Below are 21364 nucleotides of genomic sequence, written 5' to 3' on the forward strand. Positions count from 1 at the left end.
CGCTCATCTCTGAGCACAAAGAGTGGCAGCAGTGTTGCTGCTGCTGTTTTGCAGCCAGTTTTAATTGATGTTGAATCATGCGCACAGGGTAAGTAAGCAGGTTGCAGGCATCTAGTGAGCATTTTCCCTTTAACGTGCTCATTAGTGGTGGCAAGCCCAGGTTTCAGCACATGCCAGTAATTTACATTCCTTTGCACAGAGGCTGCCCTTGTTCTGCAGTAGCTTGTAAGCCTGATGAATATATATTAGGAGTAAACAGAGTAGAGGAGCTGTGAGCCAGGTACCCTATCAGGCCCTGCCGTGTGTACTGCATGTGGCAGATCTCTATGCTACCAGCAATGCAGGAAGCAGGACGGACACGCAAAGTGAGCAGTTGCAGCTCAGTCCATCTCCAGTTTCTTTCCTTGACCACATCTCCTTTCTTCTTCCCTAAATGCCTTTCTTATGCCAGGCTTTCCATGAAAGCAAGGACACCCTTTATTGTACATGGGACATGACACTGCCTAGAATCCTCCTGGGTCTTCCTCCTCCCAGCTATTCAGCTCAGTGATTGTTTGCAAAGTTTAGGACTTGTGAGGCCTTGAATTTCATAGGTTTGGAAGACTGTGCTTGGAACCATATTGCATGATGGCTGTGGGAAACATGCATTGGTCAGTAGAGGAGACCTGGCTTCCCAGGTTGTGGTCTGTGTGGTCAGACATTGAGGTAGATGTTATTGATTTCACTGCGACTGTGTGTTAAAAACTTGATATTTTATATTGAAATGTCTTTGAGATGTGGGATTTTATTGCAGGTCACTTTGTGATAGGATGGAGTGGTGTGAAAAAGTACTAGCTCATTTGTCTTGAGAAGATTATGATTCTTTACATATTTTAAATTGTTTTAATGTTAGATCTTAGGTTTATTGCAAGAGACTAGGTTTTAATGTTATCAGTTTTGTGTGTGTGTGTGTGTGTGTGTGTGTGTGTGTGTGTGTGATCATGCTCACTCTGTGTATTTCTATACTTACCTTTGTAGTGGTAGCCAAAACATCCGACTCAGACGCTTGTTCAGGGACTGTGTGGCTGGCTCAGTGGTTAAGAGCTCTACCTGCTCTGACAGAGAACCAGGTTTAGTTCCCACTGTACAGTTCACAGCCACTTCCAATTCTACTTCCAGGGGTCTGACACACTCTCTGGCTTTCACAGGAATCTGCATGTATACATTTGCATATACATGCAGGCAGGCACACACACCTATACACAAATGAAAATAAATTTAAACAAAAAATTGTTCAGAAGTCATGGTTAGAATGTCAACTCAATGAATTTAAACCACACAGTATTGAAGCATGTCTCTATTTAAGTCAGACTGCTGATGACAAGTTATAGGTTGTTTGGCCCTTGGATTATTTCATTAAGGCATGGCAAGCAAGCTCATTAACCTTTATATTAAAGTTTGTTGGGTACAGTTTTGAAAGTGGTACAATGTGTTTTTACAAAATTTTGATATGTAAGAACATAAGATGCAGATTTTATCAATGTTCTGATCATGTAACCTTTGTAGAAGTGTTGTAGTAAATTTGATTTTGAGATTGTTCATTTTGACTGGTTGCCAGATTAAAGCCATATGGAATTAAGTTCTGGAAAATCACTTTGAAAGTTGTGGGACTTCAGAGACTTTGAATATTTAGCTGTCCAAACTGTCAGCTGCATACACTCAGGGTCCACATTGGGTTAAAAATTTTGTAAATTTCTCAGGCAGTTAGCATTAAAAGTGACATCTGCTTTTAATTGGTGTTTTATTTTCTTCCAAGTCAGTAAAAATTTGGTAAGACATGAATTATCAAGTTCTGCAGTGCTAAGCAGCCTGTCAGTTGTCAGTAAGCTGTACCTCCAGCAGCTGTACAGATGGGAAGCTCGATGCTGACTAATCTCAGTTCTGATTACCAGCAGGGAGGGCTAAAGGTGATAGAGCTGTGAGGCTCTGAGTGTCAGGATAGTATCCATTTGTCAGTTCTAGATGGCGCAGTTCCTGGCAGGTCTCTCGAAGAATGAGCTTTTAGCTAGGATTAGTGATGCCTTCTCTGTGGGACATTGGTCAAGTGAGGCGGTGTGACATTTTCTGCTTATGGAGTTGATTACTTGTTTAGTAAATGCTCTAGTTAAATTTTTGTGGTAAAAGTTTGAGGCATCTGAGAGAACCCTAAGTTTTGTTCCTACACGCATGTGTTGTTGTAAAAATATAAAAATAAAAAGTAGAGTTGTCTTTTACCCGCTAGGTCCGCACAGCGGTGTCCAAGATATCTGCTGGATATCTTGGCGGAAACACATCCCAGCTGCACACTTTCCTACACTCAAACCCTCACATAAAAGAACACACAACACAATAATCTTTGACCCAATTGGTAAGATATAATTGCCCACTTAAACATACAAAGCCTGGTACCATCCATCCCTAGGAACATGAATAACAACCTGTAAATACACAGAGCAGGGGCTGGGGATTTAGCTCAGTGGTAGAGCGCTTACCTAGGAAGCACAAGGCCCTGGGTTCGGTCCCCAGCTCCGAAAAAAAAGAACCAAAAAAAAAAAAAAAATACACAGAGCAGAATCTTAACATCACCTGCCATGGCTTCTCCCCACTCTCTCTTCTGTGTCCTGTCTCTTCCTCTCTCTCTAGTCTCCTCCTCCTCCTTCAAACTTCTCTCCCGCCCATCCTTCCTTCTCCTCCAGCGACAGGCCTCCTTCTATCCTGTACCTGCCCCTCACCTGTACTTTACAAATTCAATGGGGTGGTGGTTCTGGTGAGGTGAGTCACCTGAGTTCTGGTCACCTGAGTTCTGAGGAGGTGACTAGGCAGCTGTCCTTGGGGCAGTGGAATTAGCATCAAAATACAGATAACTTCAGGGCAAACCTCGACAAAGTGGTCTTCCTTTGTTGAGGAGGAACTGACTCCTGAATGGGAAAGTTGACATGGTCTCTGTTGGAAAAGAAAATGATCATTTGTGTTTTACCATTTATACACATCAAATCCTAGGAGAAAGGACTCAGCTCCCTTGAGACTCTACACTAGGACTGAGAAAGATTGAAAATACTGCTGTCATGTAGATTAAATTCTAATTTCCTAGTTATCAAAATGAGAACATGACAAAAAGAAGTATCTTCACAGAGTCTTTGAAAATTCACCAGGATAGAGATATACTAAGTCCCCTAATTGTGTAAGGGTGGAGTTTCTCTTTTAATATGTTTGGGGTAGCATCATGTTTTAAAGTGGATTCATTCTATCAACGCTTTGGGATTGGTTTTTCAGTATTAACGGACTTCAATTAAATCCAGCCTTGTTTTTTCTTTTCTGTTTGTGTGAGAACACCTGATGCATATGTTATGTAATGACACATTCTGCCACCAGGAAACTTACTGGGTTATGTAATTTGGTCAAAGAAATCTGTGCCACATGTTTACATGTAGATTGTGGTAAAAATGAAAATGGTAGGTGCTTCGCAAATAAGCTCAATATTGGACATGTGGTTGGTTTTTAATTGTATTGGCATTTAATTGTAAAGGCCAAGTTGAGCTGTCTTTACAGTTAGGAAAACAAGTGAAATACAGAAATAACAGAAAATTTAGATCTTTTAGTGAAACTATACGGAACACTTTTCTTAGTCATTTCAATGCCTGTTAGTGTTAAGGCTCATTGACCCTGTACCTTTTTCAAATTATGTGCTTCTCTATACATGAGGCTTTAACTCACCCCTGCTGACAAGCCCCAAAGGGATTGTTAATAATTGTGAGAGTGGAGTATGGACTTGTACCTCAGTGCCAGGTGCCTTTGCTGGCTGGTAGGCTATCATGGCATTTCCTGTGGCTAGTGCTGGGGTGGACTGTTTTGTTTGGGATCCAGAGTGACTTATATGTAGGGCATCTTTTTCTTTGGACCATATTTTAATTTCTCTTTATTAAAGACAATTTATATATAAGATAGCCATATTCTTTTAATTTAATCTATTTTTTTACAATTTATCTGGAATTTTATATAAAATTAATAAAATTAAATATTTGTAACTTAAGAACCCTATTACCTATTAGATGATACTAGATAGCTTTGATCTTATAAGTGAATTTAATTTATGTTCTTGTGAATACTGTTAACTGAAATATGTACTCTCCAAAGTCCAGTGCTCTCAGTGATTTTCACAACTGATTTCTGAAGTTCTGTGTTCTCACTTGAGAAATAGGATAACTTCCATGTTCCTCTATAAGAAGATTATATGATGGTTTGAATGAAGATGGCCCCTATAGGCCTACTGACTAAGACAGTCTTGTAGGAGGGACTTACCAATGGTGTGAGTGGGCCTGCATGTGGGGGCTTGGGACGGAGCAGAGTTAGAGTGGGCAGAAGTGGTGCTGAGTGTAGGAGTAGGTGTTCGGGAAAAACGCATGCACATTAGAAATAGTGTAGAGGCCAGAATTTAGTCCCCAAGGAACAAATTGGGTTTTAAATTTTTATTCCTTCTATAACTATCACTTGTGTTGGATTTGGGAATAGAAAGAACTTTTCATTACTAATCTTAAAGGTTGTAGAAATTCAGGGGTTAAGTGCATCAACTGCTCTTATTATAAGACCAATGCTGGGACAGCGAGTTTCCTTTGATAATGACCGCTGACAACTGTCTGTCCAGTCCAGGGGACTTGAGGACTCTCCAAAGACAAGGATAGCTGGGCTTAAGAAAAGTTCTGGAAGCAGAAGAGTCAGCTTTCAGTGCACATTAGTTCCAGTGTTTATGGTCTTTTCTTTCAGAAAGGATCATGCTATGTAGCCCTGGCTGGCCTGGAACATATGCAGACCAGGCTGGTTTTGTATTATTTGATTCAGGCAGGTGCCACCATTGCTGCTCTTAACCAAACACTTTCTTTAATGCTCTGAAGAATCTCCTGACCTGGGCAGTGAGAGGAAAAAATGCTGTCATTCATGACTCTGGAAGGCTGGGTAGGTCAGGGTGATGCCAAAGGGAAGCAGAGGAGCTGACAGACTATGAAACTCACTTGGGTAGACATGGCACCTGCTTGTTTCTCCGTTGCCCACACGACTCAGTTTTAAGATTGCTTTTTAAAGTCTTTTTTTTTTTTTTTTATTAACTTGAGTATTTCTTATATACATTTCGAGTGTTATTCCCTTTCCCGGTATCCGGGCAAACATCCCCCTCCCCCCTCCCCTTCCTTATGGGTGTTCCCCTCCCAACCCTCCCCCCATTGCCGCCCTCCCCCCACCAGTCTAGTTCACTGGGGGTTCAGTCTTGGCAGGACCCAGGGCTTCCCCTTCCACTGGTGCTCTTACTAGGATATTCATTGCTACCTATGAGGTCAGAGTCCAGGGTCAGTCCATGTATAGTCTTTAGGTAGTGGCTTAGTCCCTGGAAGCTCTGGTTGCTTGGTATTGTTGTACATATGGGGTCTCGAGCCCCTTCAAGCTCTTCCAGTTCTTTCTCTGATTCCTTCAACGGGGGTCCTATTCTCTGTTCAGTGGTTTGCTGCTGGCATTTGCCTCTGCTTTTTAAAGTCTTATTCAAGCAGAAGGCTAGCATAGCAGAGGTGTGAGATAGATAGATAGAAGATAGAGGGGGGGGGGGGGAGAGCAAGCACGAGCGAGTGCCAGCCATGATATGTGTGTGGAAATCAGAGGACAGCTTTTTGTGGAGTTATTTTCTCCTTCTACTTTTAAGTAGGTTGAGGAATCAAATTCAGGACTCATGTGGCAAGTTCTTTCATGAGCTGAGCCATCTAGCTGGCCCCTGGTTGTACTTTTTGAGAAAGAGAAATCCCAGGTAATCTGAGCATACTAAATTGTGACAATATGGAATATTAACTGAAGGGAAACTGGCAGCACTCAGGCTTCACCTCGGGTCATTGTTTGTACTTTGTCTTCTTGTAGGTTTGTGGACTGGATGAGGGCAATGACACATTTCTGATTTTTGTGTTATTGAATCACTAGGATTAGTGTGGCCCAAGAATCGAGACTGGGTACTGTTGGTTGATGAAAGGATCAGTGAACAGTGACTTTAAGTAGGTAGATGTTGAAGAAGCTGAGATCTGTTGTTGTGGGACTTGATGCATAGAGAAGTTAAGTGAGCGCTGCTATGTGGTGCTTCTTCCTCATCCCCTGGTGTCAGAGAACCTTTTCTACCATAGGACTTCTCTGCCTTTTGTCTTAGGTTGTGTGTTTGTGTTCTCATGCTTCTTTTACAGATCCTGTCTGCCTTTTCTCCCTAAACTTCTATCTCTTTTGTCAAGTCTGCTTTGCTTTCCTGTTGGCTGTGTCCAACATTTAACTTTTACTGTTCCGGCTGCTCCTTTTCCCCAGGCTTCTATTGGCTGGTGTGCACATTGTTGTATTAGATTGCAGACTCTGAAAAACCATGTTTATCCAAACCTCAGTGTTCATAGTACAAAGGGGGCACTAACATGCTGGGGTGGCAGGTGTGTCCAAAGCTGCGCAGGGCACACAGGGACACTGATGTCTACTTGCTTCCCAGTGATCAGCTGCAGTCTTTAGCTTCTTATATAATTGCTGGCCAACCTACCAGTTGCCACACAGGATATGACACGGCAGCAAAATCAAGAGAGAAAACATTGATTTGTGGCTGTGTTTTGGTGTCTGTCATTTTGTCAGGCAAAGTGACAATGGCAGTCATTTCATCCCCTAGACTGTCCCTTTCTTGCTGGTTATGTGGAGCTGGTCATTGGGGCTGCTGTTTTACCCCTAATATGAAATGTCAAAGATTTCCTTAAATGAAGCATTAGTAAAAGTGAGTTACCACTGTGATTCTAGAGTAAGCTTCTCATATGATTAGAATCTGATGAATGAAATACTATCTATGAAGAATGATGCTCTTTAGTCACTTATCCAATGATTGCTGAATGTCTTCTGTAAGCACTGGGCAAGTTCATGAGAAACGGATATGGATGAGGCATTGTTTGACTCGATACTATATAGAAGACTGATATGTCCATAAGTAAAGATAAAGAAGTGTGACAAATCCTGCAATAGTGGTATAAAACAAACATGGCATGCATGCAGAAGAGAGAAATGAAGTGCTGGTTAATAACAGTGGAGACTTTGAGGTTGGAGGGTCATATTGGCTGTGTTGTTCCCTACCGAATGCTGAGACAGTTCATACAGCGTACTTGGAAGACAGTTATTTAGGTTATGCTAGCCTTGTTCCTCTTAGGATGTGTATTAAAGTTTCTATTCTTTCTAAAATTATTTGAACGGTTGTTAGGTTTTGCTGTGAAACTATTGAATCTGATAATCTCATTAAACAATTTATAATTGAAAAAAAAAAAAGAATGATGCTTAGGGCAAGACTGGCCTCGGAACAGTTCCTTGTAGGTAGTGCTAGTTATGAAGTGTGATGTGATGGCGGCATACCCCTCTACCCCCTGCACCTTGGGAGGAAAAGGAGGTTCAGTAGTCAGAGCAGGTCTGAGGCCAAAGAGACCCTGCTTCAACAACGTTCACTAAACAAGCACCATGCATAGGTCTTGTTAGTACCCCCTCTTCTAAACGTGAAAGAAGTCACCCATGTGCTGATAGTCTCAGCCTGGATCATTCTTCCATGTGTCGGCATTATACTGGCTTTACTGCATCTTTGTCACTGAGCAGAGTAAAGAAAGTGGTAGATAGTGAAGTCCAGCAGTGTGGAGAGTTATCCTGCTGCTGTCAAGGGCAGTTAATTACAAGCCAAGATCTCCTATTTTAGCATCCCACTCCACAGCCAGAACGAGTTTTGTCATTAGACTGTGCTCCTCCAGTCATTGTGCAGCAGGCAGAGCCACCCAACCATCACCGGGAAGTGGCTTCTTCACACCACACGACTTCTTTCTCATCCGGAGTTGCCATTGAAAACTTACAGTGTTCTAGACAGCAGTGTGTTAGAAAAGGAGTGTGGAGGAGATGTGATGTGAAGCAAATTTTAATAGAAACTTAGAAATGTTTTAAAAGGAAACAAAAAGCTATAAACAGCTGAGAGACTACCTAGCATAGGCTACTTTGAAAGCTCTAAAATGAAACTAGATATCTGATGTCCAGACTGATGACCAAAAGGTCTCTCACCTGTCCCCTGTGTCCTGGTCTCTCTGTCACCAGCTGGTTGTATTAATGTGAGGAGCACCACATCCACATCCTCTTACGCTAATCAAAGGGCTTTCGGATCAATAGCTTAAAGTCATATTCTATTTCTAGAAAATATAATTTTATTATTTAACAGCAAAATAATTTCTGTATTCATGATGCAGTAAAAAGAAATGAATCAAGGAGATCTGAAAACACCTTACTTATATAGAATGAAATAAACATCTTGAAAATGACAGGTAGTTATATGATACAATGAGCAATTTCATCTAAGGTGATGCACCCCAATTGCCAATATTTATGGATATATTAATATTGCCAGTATTATGGATATATATAAGTGCTCGAATGTAAGCCAGAATTCTTTTCAAAGGGGTTAAAATTCACCCCAACGCCTGATGTTTTGTTAACTCTGACTGTCCACGTATAAAGAATGTGGAGGGTAGTTAACTGGGTTTCTTAACATGTACTGGGCCAGGAAGCCTGCCTTGTGTCAGTGGCTGAGGTGGAGAAAGCAGAAGCTGCCATGCTTCTCTCCCCGTGAGTAAATACTGTGTGCAGCTGTCATCTGGAAGTAATATTTCTCCTTGAGCACATCATGCCAAGTAGACTTGATACAGAATATACATTAGACTAAATGAAAGCCAGATCTCACCACTATTGGCAGAGAAAGGCCCAGCCTCCTTTGCTTACATGGTCAGCGTAGAGTGTGGTGTAAATGAAATGCAGTTGTTAAGGTATCACGAGGTTTCAGGGGAGCCCACACTTAGGGAGCATCCTGAACAAGTTGAAACACTCTCGGCTTGTCCTGTGGTTCAGAATTTTAAAATAGAACCTTAGCTTTGCTGCAGCAGTAGAGTTTCATTCTCCTCAGTGCTGGGGGTGTTACTTGGGGCCCATCTTCAGTCCCTCCACCATGTTTGTCACCTTGCAGGAACCAGAGCCACGCTGTGTGGTGGAGCAGCCCAGGCCTCCACCTCCCTCCTGGGTTGACACTATTCAGTCAGAGCCTTGTTGAACTCTACTTTGGTAAAGGTTTTCAACCTGAACACTGTGTCCTTTCTCAAATAATCATTGCAAATAAAAGTTAGGCCAAACGTTGAAGCAGGCAGAACAGGGTGGGGGGGCACTTCAGGAGAGCTTAGAGTCAGAACCTCTCCCTCTTGCACAACAGCTCTTTGGATTCCAGATAGCAACATGCTTAAGATTCTTTCCTGGTACAAAATTGAACCGTTCATTTGCTTTTCAGTTAAAAAACAGAAACAAATGGAAGCAAATGCCATCGTACAGTTTGGTGGTTTAGGAAGCAGAGGCTGGAAGGCTGCACACAGCTCTCTGAGGGCCAGCCTGGTCTATATTGCTGTAGATGATCCAGGACTACAAACAAAAACAAACCCAAAATCCCAAACCAAACCAGATTGTCTCCCCCGAAGCTGAGTAGCACTGCAGAGAATTACGAGAAGTGACCTTTGGAAACAGAAACTGTCTCATGTTCCATCTCCAATCTCCTTGCAAGTCACATTTACCACACTCAAGCACAGGCTCAAGCCAAGTGCTGTGGCCAGAGCTTGATGGCATGCTCTTACACTCAGCATACAGTGTGATAGAGTTTGCAGCATGGTAATAAAGTGGAGGCCGTAGAAGGGAGAGGACCATGGGTTCTCCACTGTTCATTGCTCTCACATGGTGGACACCAGGTACCTTCTTGGAGCCTGTTCCCTGCTTGCAGCAAGGGTAGCCAGTGTACAACAGCTCATCTTAGAGTTCAGCACTCATCCAATGGGTGGCTGCTTTGACTAGAAGCTGTGTGCGCGCGTGTGTGCGTGTGAGGGGGGAGGGAGAGGGAGAGGGAGAGGTGAATGCACGTGTGTATGTGAGTGTGTGTGTGTGCATGTGAGAGAGAGAGAGTGAGTGTGTATGTGTGTCCATGTGCCTGTGTGTGTGTGTCTCTGTGTGTGTGTGCGCGTGTGTGTGTGTGTGCGCGAGTGTGCGTGTGAGGGAGGAGGGAGAGGGAGAGGTGAATGCACACGTGTATGTGTGTGTGTGCGGCACAAGTTGATTCTGGTGCATTCCTCCGTTGCTTTATACATCATTATTTGTTGAAAGCAATGAACTTTATGGATGGTATGTGAGAAAGTAGAAGTTCCGAAGCGCTTGCTATTCTTCTAGTGACCCAGGATGGAGACCGAGGGAAGATGCTCAGTGATTTGGGGGCTGAATTGGTGCAGACTTTCTCTCTTTCCCTCATGATTTTTTTTTTTCTGGGGTAGGTCATCAGGGATTCTTCCTCCTTGGAGGCCATGTAGGCATGAAGTCTACCACTGTGTTGCTGTAGCCTGTCACACTGTTATATCAGGAAATGAGCTTGACAAAGTAGTTGTTGGGGGCAATGCCAGCCCCAGCCTCAAAGGTGAAGGAATCGGTATCACTGTCATAGGTCATAGGAGACAGTGTGGTCCTCAGCTTAGTCCAGGATGCGCTCTGATGCTGACATCATAGTCTTCACAATGTATGGTTTCTCTTGGTGCTGTTTCAGATATACATTTGGGGGCAGGAACTTGAAAGACCATGCTAGTGAGCTTCCTGTCAGCCCTGGGGTAGCCTTGCCTATAGCCTGGGCAGGACTAGCAGAGTCATGGTGTTCTTTGCAGCCCTATAGGCGTCCTGCCATAGGTTCCACAAAGAGACCAGTCTTCTGGGTGGAGGTAGAAGCGCCAGTCATGGTCTCCTATACTGAGGTTGTTGTGCAGGAGCTTGGCCAGGGGGAGGGGGGGAGTTGTCTTACTTTTCTCAGTTCTTGCCCATCACAAATATGAGGGCTTTGGTGGCAGAAATGACGACTCTTGGTTCCACCCTTCAAGCAGGCTCTGGCCTTCTCCATGGTTGTGATTCCATAGCTCATCACCGGGATCACCCTTTTTAATGTTGGCTGGGTCTTGGTTTTGGAAGATGGAGATGGATTTCTCATTGATGTCAAGCTTCTTGTTCTCAGCCTTGACTGTCATGGCTCTTGCCATGGGTGGGACAGCATTGGAACCTTTAGACCTCGTAGCTGAGGTTAGTGAAATCAAAGGCAATATTGATGACAACAATCTGTTTTGGTAGACTTGAAGGCAGCCCTGGTGACCAGATGTCTAATATGGCCAAGTCAGTTCACTCCAGCATTCATCATTGTGCCTGAGGGACAAGACTGATGCTGCAAAAGAAGAAAATGCAGATGTTTCTGAAGTGGGGAGGAGTATACCCTCCCCCATATATGTGGCATGAGCCATCACATGTTTAATTAATTAATATTTATTTAACGTATATGATTACTCTGTCTTCACACACACACCAGAAGAGGAAATCAGATCCCATTAAAGGTGGTTGTGAGACACCATATGCGTGCTGAGAATAGAACTTAGGACCTCCTAAAGTCAGTGCTCTTAACCACTGAGCCTTCTCTCCAGCCATCTGTTTAATTTTAAGACAGGGTTTCTCTATGTAGCGTTGGCTATACTGGAGCTCATCTGTAGACCAGTCTGGCCTTGAGCTGACAGATCTGCCTGACTCTGCCTCTCAAGTGCTGGGATTAGAGGCATACACTAGCACACCCAGCAGACTCCCATCATTTTTTAAAATTTGAAATTTATTTTTTAGAGATTTTTCTACATGATTATACCATATTTATTTTACTTCCAACCCATCTCTACCAATACCTTTAGTTTTCTGTCCCCAACAACTCCCTCTCAAGTTCATGAACTCTTGTTCTATAGTTATATTGTTTTATGCTCAGCTGTCCCTCACTGGGTCATTAGTGTCACCTATGTGTACCTGGGTTTAAGGCTAGCCACTTTGGCTTAAGCAACCCATCGGGCTCATCTCTAAAAAGTGGTTCCTGCTACCTTAGCAGCCTGGGTCAGCCTGTTGCTTTTCATTAGTGGGGAGCCTTGTCAGTTTCCCCTCCATTCATGCTGGCATATTGACAAGTGTCAGGTGTTGTATGGGCAACCATATAATTGGGAGTTTATGAATCCAACACCCTTGTGTCAGCTAGGAGACACTATCTCATGGGAGCTGTCTGATGCCCTGGCTCTTCAATCTCTTTGTGCTCCTTCTATGATGTTCATTGAACTTTGGTACAGAAGTTGTGTTACAGAGATCCCTTTGGGACTGGGGACTCCACTGTCTCTGCACTCCGAGAAACTGGTTCTGTAATAGCCTCTGTGTGCTGCAAAAGAAGCTTCTTTGATGAGGTGTGACAGTTACATTTATCTAGAAAGCACACAGACAAGGCTTCCTATTTGGCCTGTACATGAACAAGTCAGCCCCCCCTCTATGCATGCATGCATGCATGCATTCATTCATTCATTCGTTCGTTCTTCAGTCAGGATCTGTTAGTGAACTTGGAGCTCACTGATTTAGCTAGCTAGACTGGCTAGCCAGTGACTGTCCTCCTGTCTTGTCCACCCCAGTGCTGGGGTTACAGGTGCTCATGTCTTGGCCAGCTTTCACATGGGTGCTAGAGATCTGAATGGAGGTCTTAATACTTGGCTTGTGTGACAAGCACCGTACCACCTGAGCCATTGTCCAGTTTGTTTAGTTTTCTTTATAAAAGCATGTTAGGCATTTTTACATTGATGCTTTTTATTTGGCTTATCCTCATGTGTGCAGTTGGTTTCCTTTCATACTGACTTTTGAAGAACTATGATATTTAAAGGGGGCAGGGATGTATGCCCAAGAGAGTTAAAACCAGAGTGGATAACAAGCAGGTTCTATTTTGAGGTCTGAAAAACATGAATTAACCTTGCAATCTCATCTTTTCTTTTTTTTCTTTTTTGTAATGTTTTGGATTGAACCAGCAGCCTTATGCCTAGCGGGCAAGCACTCTTCTACTTGAGCCCCAGCAGCTGTATCAACTTATGGAAATGTCTTGCTGACTCAGTTTACCTTATTCCATAACTTCCTGTACCAATACTGGAAATGGCCTTTTCTTCCAGACTCTTCTCCCTCCCTCCCTCCTTCCCTCCCTCCCTCCTCCTCTCCCTCTTTCCATCTCCCCCCTCCCTCTCTCCCTCTCTTTCTTTGTTTCTTTGTTTCTTTCTTTTTCCTTTTTTCTTTCTCTCTATCAGACAATAGTATTAAAACCCAGAATCTGTGCTCTTTGAGTAGTTTAGCAGTTTTCTTGTCCTTGTTTGATCCTGGCATTATGATTCTCTAAGTAGCAATCCTAGAGAGATCCTATATTTAAAAAATATAAATTCATAGATAGAAAAATACCTGAAGTTTTTTTTAGTATTTATCATTGTAAGTTTTTTTTGTTTTACAAGTGTTTATTCCTTCTCTGTGTGCATCTGTGGGGAGGCTTGAGGTGGGGGATGACAGGTACCCTGGTTCGTCAGTTTCTGCCACATACCCTTGGACATGGTCTCTCAATTAGCCTGGATTTGCTGGTTTGATTAGATTAGTTGGCTATCAACCCTCGGGACCTGCTTTTTTCTACCTCTCACACATTGGGTTGTAGGCACTTGTATGAACATGCCTGGTATTTATCTATATGATGGGTTTGAACTCAGGTCACCGTTTTTGCACAAAAGATACGCATACCCAGTTAGTCTGTCTAACATAAAACTGATAAAAATTTAATCTCATTATTGCCCTAACATAATCTCAAACTTTACCTCTTTTCTCCATTCTCTTGTCAGAACTTAACCAGCAATGTAAAAGTCATAGAATTTAGAAAATGAGTAGAGTCTTGGAGCAACAATTTTGGACTTTTCACGACTTTTTCCCCCGTGAATCATCATTAATTCCCAATGATGATGAAATTCTCAACTCTTACGATGTTAAAAGACATTTATCTGCATTTATATATTTACCATTCATTCCAAACTTAAACGGACTTTAAAAAGTAGGTTTTAAGAAGTAAATTTTATGTTTTTCATGGATAACAAGTGATATACGAGGCCAACATCACCAAATCTAAAGGTTACTAATAGATGACATTTACTAATTTACTAATAGATGACATTTACTAATTTACTAATAGATGAAATTTACTAATTTACTAGTAGATGAAATTTGATCCCAAGTTAAAATCTCACCATTCACTGTGGTCAGAAACCTTGGACTTTGAAACAATGTACTCCATCATTTTCCAATCATTATTCAATCTGCTTCCAACACTCCATCTTTTAATTATCTATCTATCTATCTATCTATCTATCTATCTATCTATCTATCTATCTATCTATCTATGTGTGTATCTATCTATTTATCTATGTGTGTATCTATCTATCTATCTATCTATCTATCTATCTATCTATCTATCTATCTATCTATGTATCTATCTATCTATCTATCTATCTATCTATCTATCTATCTATGTATCTATCTATCTATCTATGTATCTATCTATCTATCATCTATCTATCTATCTATGTATCTATGTATCTATCTATCTATCTATCTATCTATCTATCTATCTATCTATGTGTGTATCTATCTATCTAAATATCTATCATCTATCTATGTGTGTATCTGTCTATCTATCTATCTATCTATCTATCTATCTATCTATCTATGTGTGTATCTATCTATCTAAATATCTATCATCTATCTATGTGTGTATCTGTCTATCTATCTATCTATCTAAATATCTATCATCTATCTATGTGTGTATCTGTCTATCTATCTATCATCTATATATCATATATCTATCTATCATCTATCTATCATACATCTATCTGTTTATCATCTATCAATTTCTGTATCATCTGTTTATTTTGAGTATAGAATTAAGGAGACAGGAGTCTGAGATGACATTTTCTTTAACTACAAATGCATTCTGACCTAGAGAGTGCTTCTAAAACACTTTGATATAAAGGAAGTTGCCTCACTCCAGCCCTTGTCTGAGAACTTACCTGGTGTGCTCACTGACCATTTCTCTTTTGTGTTATATGGGATAAAGAATAGTCACTAAATACTTGATGTGAGCATTTTGGGGATAATTTTACATTTTGGAGGAAGTCATTTTCTTTAAATTGGGATGCATGTGGAAAGTCTGGTTAATCAGTGGTCCAGGCTGCCTGGCTGCTGTTAATCACAAGTCTCGCCCTGTAATCATAACGTATTTTGGATGTTCTCATTTATATTATCTCTGAGACTCTTTGTGTGGGCATTCTGATTGCTTGATTGCATCTGCCTGGCACAGCGTTTTTAAAAGCAGCATTGATGACAGAATCATGTGGCCTCGCAGGTAAAATGAGAATCTGAAAAGACAATTGTTGGGTGAAGCGTGATTGCTGCCTTGTGCCTTGAGTCCTGTCCAGTGAGCTGCAGCTTGGCATACAGAAGTGCGTAGATTATCACCCTATTGCCTGTGGCTTCTTTATTCTGGTGGAGACACAGGTTGCTGGCGGCTAGAGATCAGAGGTTGCCACTCTTCTTAGACAGAACAGATGTATTTTTCATGTGTTTTACATTTTTTGTAGTTTTATATAAGATCTTTCCCCTCTCAAAGAAGATTCTGTTAAAACTAGATAAAAATATGGCTGAAACTGTATTTTATGAATACCTGGTATGGCCAGAAAAATTCCTTACATAGAATTGTTCAGTTCCTAACATGAATGATTGTAGGTATTGGGTCCCTGTATTATTGGTATCCTGTGGACCTAGCTGTCTTATTATCCCGGTGTATTATCCCTTTTATTACAGTTTCTGAAGGGTGGACTACTCAGGTTAGTGCTTTATACAATTATTGATGGCGTTCAGGACATGTTGTACCCAAATACGACATCTTTGATATTAGAAGTGGAAGGAATTTGAGCCACCAGCAGAAATAGGAGTTCTCTCTGGCCTTCTCCCACCATCTCCCATGCAGCAAATCAGAAAACCTTAGGAGATTCCCTTAGCTCTTCTCGAGTAGGTCACAAGATCTTCCCATGATAAGTGCCAGGGATGGGGAAACATGGCCGACAGGGCTTGTTGTGTATCTCCAGAATATATCTCCAAACAGATGCCTTTCCCTATAACCCTTTCATTAGTGAGCTCTGATGCTTCCTGTTCTGCACGGTTTATGTTAGCTATGACATCATGTTCATGCCCCGCCCATCCATTTGCACAGCTGACCACGCTTCATCAGACTTTCGGCAAACCTCTGTAAAACTCTCAAAGCTTTTTACATTCTGTCGTATGTATACTTTAGTGGTAGAATTCCTGCACAGCAGATATAAGTCTGTGTGTTCAATCTCCAGCACCAAACTCACAGATAACACCTTTGAGCAAAACACTCAGGACTAGCTGTTCTTTTGTCTCTCATTTCCCTATCATGGCAGACTGGGTGTTGCATGAGACATAGATACATAAACTCATCTACTTTTCTTCAGTCAGTTTGTCTTTTATAGTCAGTGCAACAGCTGTAAACCTAGGAAGAGGAGGGAAGGAGTTTCCCTCATTTCATCACTTGACTTACACCAGCCAGGCTGGCAAATCAGTTGCTCCCCCATGGCCACCCCCAAAATGGACCTAAATTGAATTTTCCTTTCTTCTATCTGCTTTTGAGCAGGAGGAGAAATATTCATCTTGAGTTTAAAGACATTGTTTTTCAATATTTTATCTCTGAATAATTTTAGTTGTATTTTATGTTTATTTCTGAGGGAGGGTCTCACTGTGTAGCAAAGGCTACATAAATTTTGAATTTGACACCATATTGCTTTAGCTTCCCAAGTGTTGGGTTAACAGGTGTGTACTATCATGCCCAGCCTCAATGGCAGTTTTTAATTTCCCCCCTATAGCCGATTCTTTGGACAGTTTGTGACCCAGTTCAGCCTTGTCTTATAACTTGTGTACCTCTGTTTCTCTCCTGAATATCAGTCTGGATTATGTTCTATTGTACAGGTCAAGCTGTCTTCTAACCCACATAACCTTTTCATTAGTGACCTCTTAGGCTTCCACTTCCTGTTCTGGGTGGTTTTAATTTTCCTTGGCCGTTCTTGCTGGGCAGTCTCAGCCATGCACTGCTGTAGTTACTCTGGCCATAAAGATAATGGGATCCCTTTCCAGCAGAGAATTCTGTCTGTGTAAGTAGCAGTTCGGGTGTGTGATGTTTACATATCCTTCACATAAGGCTCTGAGAGAATCAGGGCAGACGCTTTACCCTCGGTGCCCAGCATACACATCTGCTTTGTCTCTTCTCAGCATCAGCTTCATTCCCTGACCCCATGGCCTGATCCTTTATCCCACCATCTCCTCTGCTACTTTTGTAGTCTATGTTTTGGTGCCACTTAAATCCTAGCTCCTTGCCGTGACTCTAATCACTGTTTCCCCAACACTACTTTTTAAAATTTAGATTACAGTGATGTAAATTCAGTCATGTAGATACTTTTTCAGGGAAAAATTATTTTATATTGTTTTTATTTTGACATTGTGTACATGCACAGTGCCCGTGAAGTCAGAAGAAGGCATTAGATCTTTCTGGATTCAAGATTATAGGTATGTGTGGGTTACAGTGGTGCTGGGAACCAAACACAGGTCCTCCACCAGAGTGGCAAACGTTCTTTTTTTTTTTTTTCTCTCCATCTTTATTAACTTGGGTATTTCTTATTTACATTTCAATTTATACCCTTTCCCGGTTTCCAGGCCAACATCCCCCCTATGGGTGTTCCCCTCCCCATCCTCCCCCCATTGCCGCCCTCCCCTCAATAATCTCGTTCACTGGGGGTTCAGTCTTGGCAGGACCAAGGGCTTCCCCTTCCACTGGTGCTCTTACTAGGCTATTCATTGCTACCTATGAGGTTGGAGCCCAGGGTCAGTCCATGTATAGTCTTTGGGTAGTGGCTTAGCCCCTGGAAGCTCTGGTTGCTTGGTATTGTTGTTCATATGGGGTCTCAAGCCCCTTCAAGCTCTTTCAGTCCTTTCTCTGATTTCCTTCAAAGGGGATCCCATTCTCAGTTCAGTGGTTTGCTGCTGGCATTCTCCTCCGTATTTCGGCAAGCGTTCTTAACAGCTGATCCATCTCTCTAGCCCCGGGCTTACTTTTAGTTTAAAACCATAATTGTACCTGTTAAATTCTCACATCTTCTCGGTACATCTTTTGTAGATACATTTTTGGCACATTTTTGTAGATAGCAAACATTCCTGACTTTCTCTGAGTTACAGGTATCTGTCAATGTTCCTTTGAGTTTGGTGGTGTCTGTTTGGTCACTGCATTTAGCTCAAAGGTGGGTACATAGCTGGTATCTAATAAACTTGGTGTCTGTGTTCTGTTTTACTATGTGGAAGACATTGAGTATGCACAGATTTACAAGGCAACTTAAAGGTGAACATACTGTTTATTTAGTGAGAGCACATTAAAGGGACAGTGTCATGTCAGTTGCTTTTGCCAAGGATGTTGTCCATATCAGTAGTGTTCTCCACTGTTTTCCTCTCAGTGGCCTAGCTTTGTTTTATTGATCTGTGCTCTCTTGTGTTGTGAGGCAATGAAATACAATAATATTGTCTCACATTCTCATTTTAACATTGGCTACAGAAATAATAAATACAGTTATATAATCGTTCATACCTGTGTGAGCATTTCTTTATAAAAAAATTGAGATTTCACATCATGATGCCTTGTTATAAATTTTAACTTGTTTTTTCTTCTCAGGCAGCAGAAGATGTCACTTTCATTGGACCTGATACTCATGCTATTCAAGCCATGGGTGACAAGATAGAAAGCAAACTGTTAGCCAAGAGAGCAAAGGTCAACACAATCCCTGGTTTTGATGGGGTAGTAAAGGTGAGAATCGTTTATTTAAATCTTTATGGTATGTACCCTTACTCAAACATTCCATGACAAAATATAGCTGTTGTTTATATATATGAGAAAATATGGAGTGGCTTAAATCAGGTTGTTGTTAGTGCTGAAAACTATGGGCAGCGAGAAGACATCGATGTATTGTATGTGATGAGTGGGTGAGTGGACACTGATGTATGTGATGAGTGGGTGAGTGGACATTGATATACTGTATGTGATGAGTGGGTGAGTGGACATTGATATACTGTATGTGATGAGTGGGTGAGTGGACATTGATGTACTACTGTATGTGATGAGTGGGTGAGTGGACAATGATGTACTGTATGTGATGAGTGGGTGAGTGGACACTGATGTACTGTATGTGATGAGTGGGTGAGTGGACACTGATGTACTTACTGTATGTGATGAGTGGGTGAGTGGACACTGATGTACTGTATGTGATGAGTGGGTGAGTGGACACTGATGTACTGTATGTGATGAGTAGGTGAGTGGACACTGATGTACTGTATGTGATGAGTAGGTGAGTGGACACTGATGTACTCTATATGATGAGTGGGTGAGTGGACACTGATGTACTGTATGTGATGAGTGGGTGAGTGGACACTGATGTACTGTATGTGATGAGTGGGTGAGTGGACACTGATGTACTTACTGTATGTGATGAGTGGGTGAGTGGACACTGATGTACTGTATGTGATGAGTAGGTGAGTGGACACTGATGTACTTACTGTATGTGATGAGTGGGTGAGTGGACACTGATGTACTGTATGTGATGAGTGGGTGAGTGGACACTGATATACTGTATGTGATGAGTGGGTGAGTGGACACTGATGTACTGTATGTGATGAGTAGGTGAGTGGACACTGATGTACTCTATATGATGAGTGGGTGAGTGGACACTGATGTACTGTATGTGATGAGTGGGTGAGTGGACACTGATGTACTGTATGTGATGAGTGGGTGAGTGGACACTGATATACTGTATGTGATGAGTGGGTGAGTGGACACTGATGTACTGTATGTGATGAGTGGGTGAGTGGACACTGATGTACTGTATGTGATGAGTGGGTGAGTGGACACTGATGTACTCTATGATGAGTGGGTGAGTGGACACTGATATACTGTAGTGATGAGTGGGTGAGTGGACACTGATGTACTCTATGTGATGAGTAGGTGAGTGGACACTGATGTACTTACTGTATGTGATGAGTGGGTGAGTGGACACTGATGTACTGTATGTGATGAGTGGGTGAGTGGACACTGATATACTGTATGTGATGAGTGGGTGAGTGGACACTGATGTACTGTATGTGATGAGTGGGTGAGTGGACACTGATGTACTCTATGTGATGAGTGGGTGAGTGGACACTGATGTACTGTATGTGATGAGTGGGTGAGTGGACACTGATGTACTGTATGTGATGAGTAGGTGAGTGGACACTGATGTACTGTATGTGATGAGTGGGTGAGTGGACACTGATGTACTTACTGTATGTGATGAGTGGGTGAGTGGACACTGATGTACTTACTGTATGTGATGAGTGGGTGAGTGGATAATGATGTACTCTATGTGATGAGTGGGTGAGTGGACACTGATGTACTTACTGTATGTGATGAGTGGGTGAGTGGACACTGATGTACTGTATGTGATGAGTGGGTGAGTGGACACTGATGTACTGTATGTGATGAGTGGGTGAGTGGACACTGATGTACTGTATGTGATGAGTGGGTGAGTGGACACTGATGTACTGTATGTGATGAGTGGGTGAGTGGACACTGATGTACTGTATGTGATGAGTGGGTGAGTGGACACTGATGTACTTACTGTATGTGATGAGTGGGTGAGTGGACATTGATGTACTGTATGTGATGAGTGGGTGAGTGGACACTGATGTACTGTATGTGATGAGTGGGTGAGTGGACATTGATATACTGTATGTGATGAGTGGGTGAGTGGACACTGATGTACTCTATGTGATGAGTGGGTGAGTGGATAATGATGGGTATTGTCACTGACAAAAACATTTGTGGTAGAATACACTTTTAATCTTTGAACTAGGGAGGCAGAGCAAAGCCAGGCAGAGGTCTCTGAGTTTGAGGCCAGTTTTGTCTACAGCAAGTTCCAGGCCAACCATGGTTACATAGTGAGATCCTGTCTTAAGAAAGGGAAAGAGGTGTGTGTTGGGGGAGGGGCAAGGAAGGAAGGAAAGAAAAGAAAATGCAGTCAGACCTCCCTAGTGTGTCTCTGTAGATATCCTATATAAGCTTCCATGCTCCTTCTGCAGCTCCAAATAGCTTGATACCACGGGCCAGGCACACTGGGCATATCAAGGACATCCCCATGGCTGTGAGCCTTGGGCAGTTTCTAAGGTTCTCAGGACTGGTGTCAGGTGTTGGGTAATTGCCATTTAATATCCAGCAAAATTGTTGAGGCTTTTAGTCACAAAGATACAAGGAACCTCCCGAAATGCGCTTGCTAGT

At 42.2% G+C, this 21364-nt stretch overlaps 1 protein-coding gene across 7 annotated transcripts in view; it reads left to right on the top strand.

The window, feature by feature from the left end:
* Pcca (propionyl-CoA carboxylase subunit alpha) overlaps positions 1-21364 on the top strand; it is a 340323-nt gene that overhangs the window by 63010 nt on the left and 255949 nt on the right. For all 7 annotated transcript variants that reach the window (XM_063274647.1, XM_063274648.1, XM_063274649.1 and 4 more), the window contains one exon: positions 18734-18865. In XM_063274647.1, coding sequence (XP_063130717.1) covers positions 18734-18865 — 132 coding nt within the window. The remainder of the gene's footprint in view (positions 1-18733; positions 18866-21364) is intronic.

This window comes from Rattus norvegicus, chromosome 15 (assembly GCF_036323735.1).
Source record: "Rattus norvegicus strain BN/NHsdMcwi chromosome 15, GRCr8, whole genome shotgun sequence".
In the NCBI taxonomy this organism is placed as follows: Eukaryota; Metazoa; Chordata; class Mammalia; order Rodentia; family Muridae; genus Rattus; species Rattus norvegicus.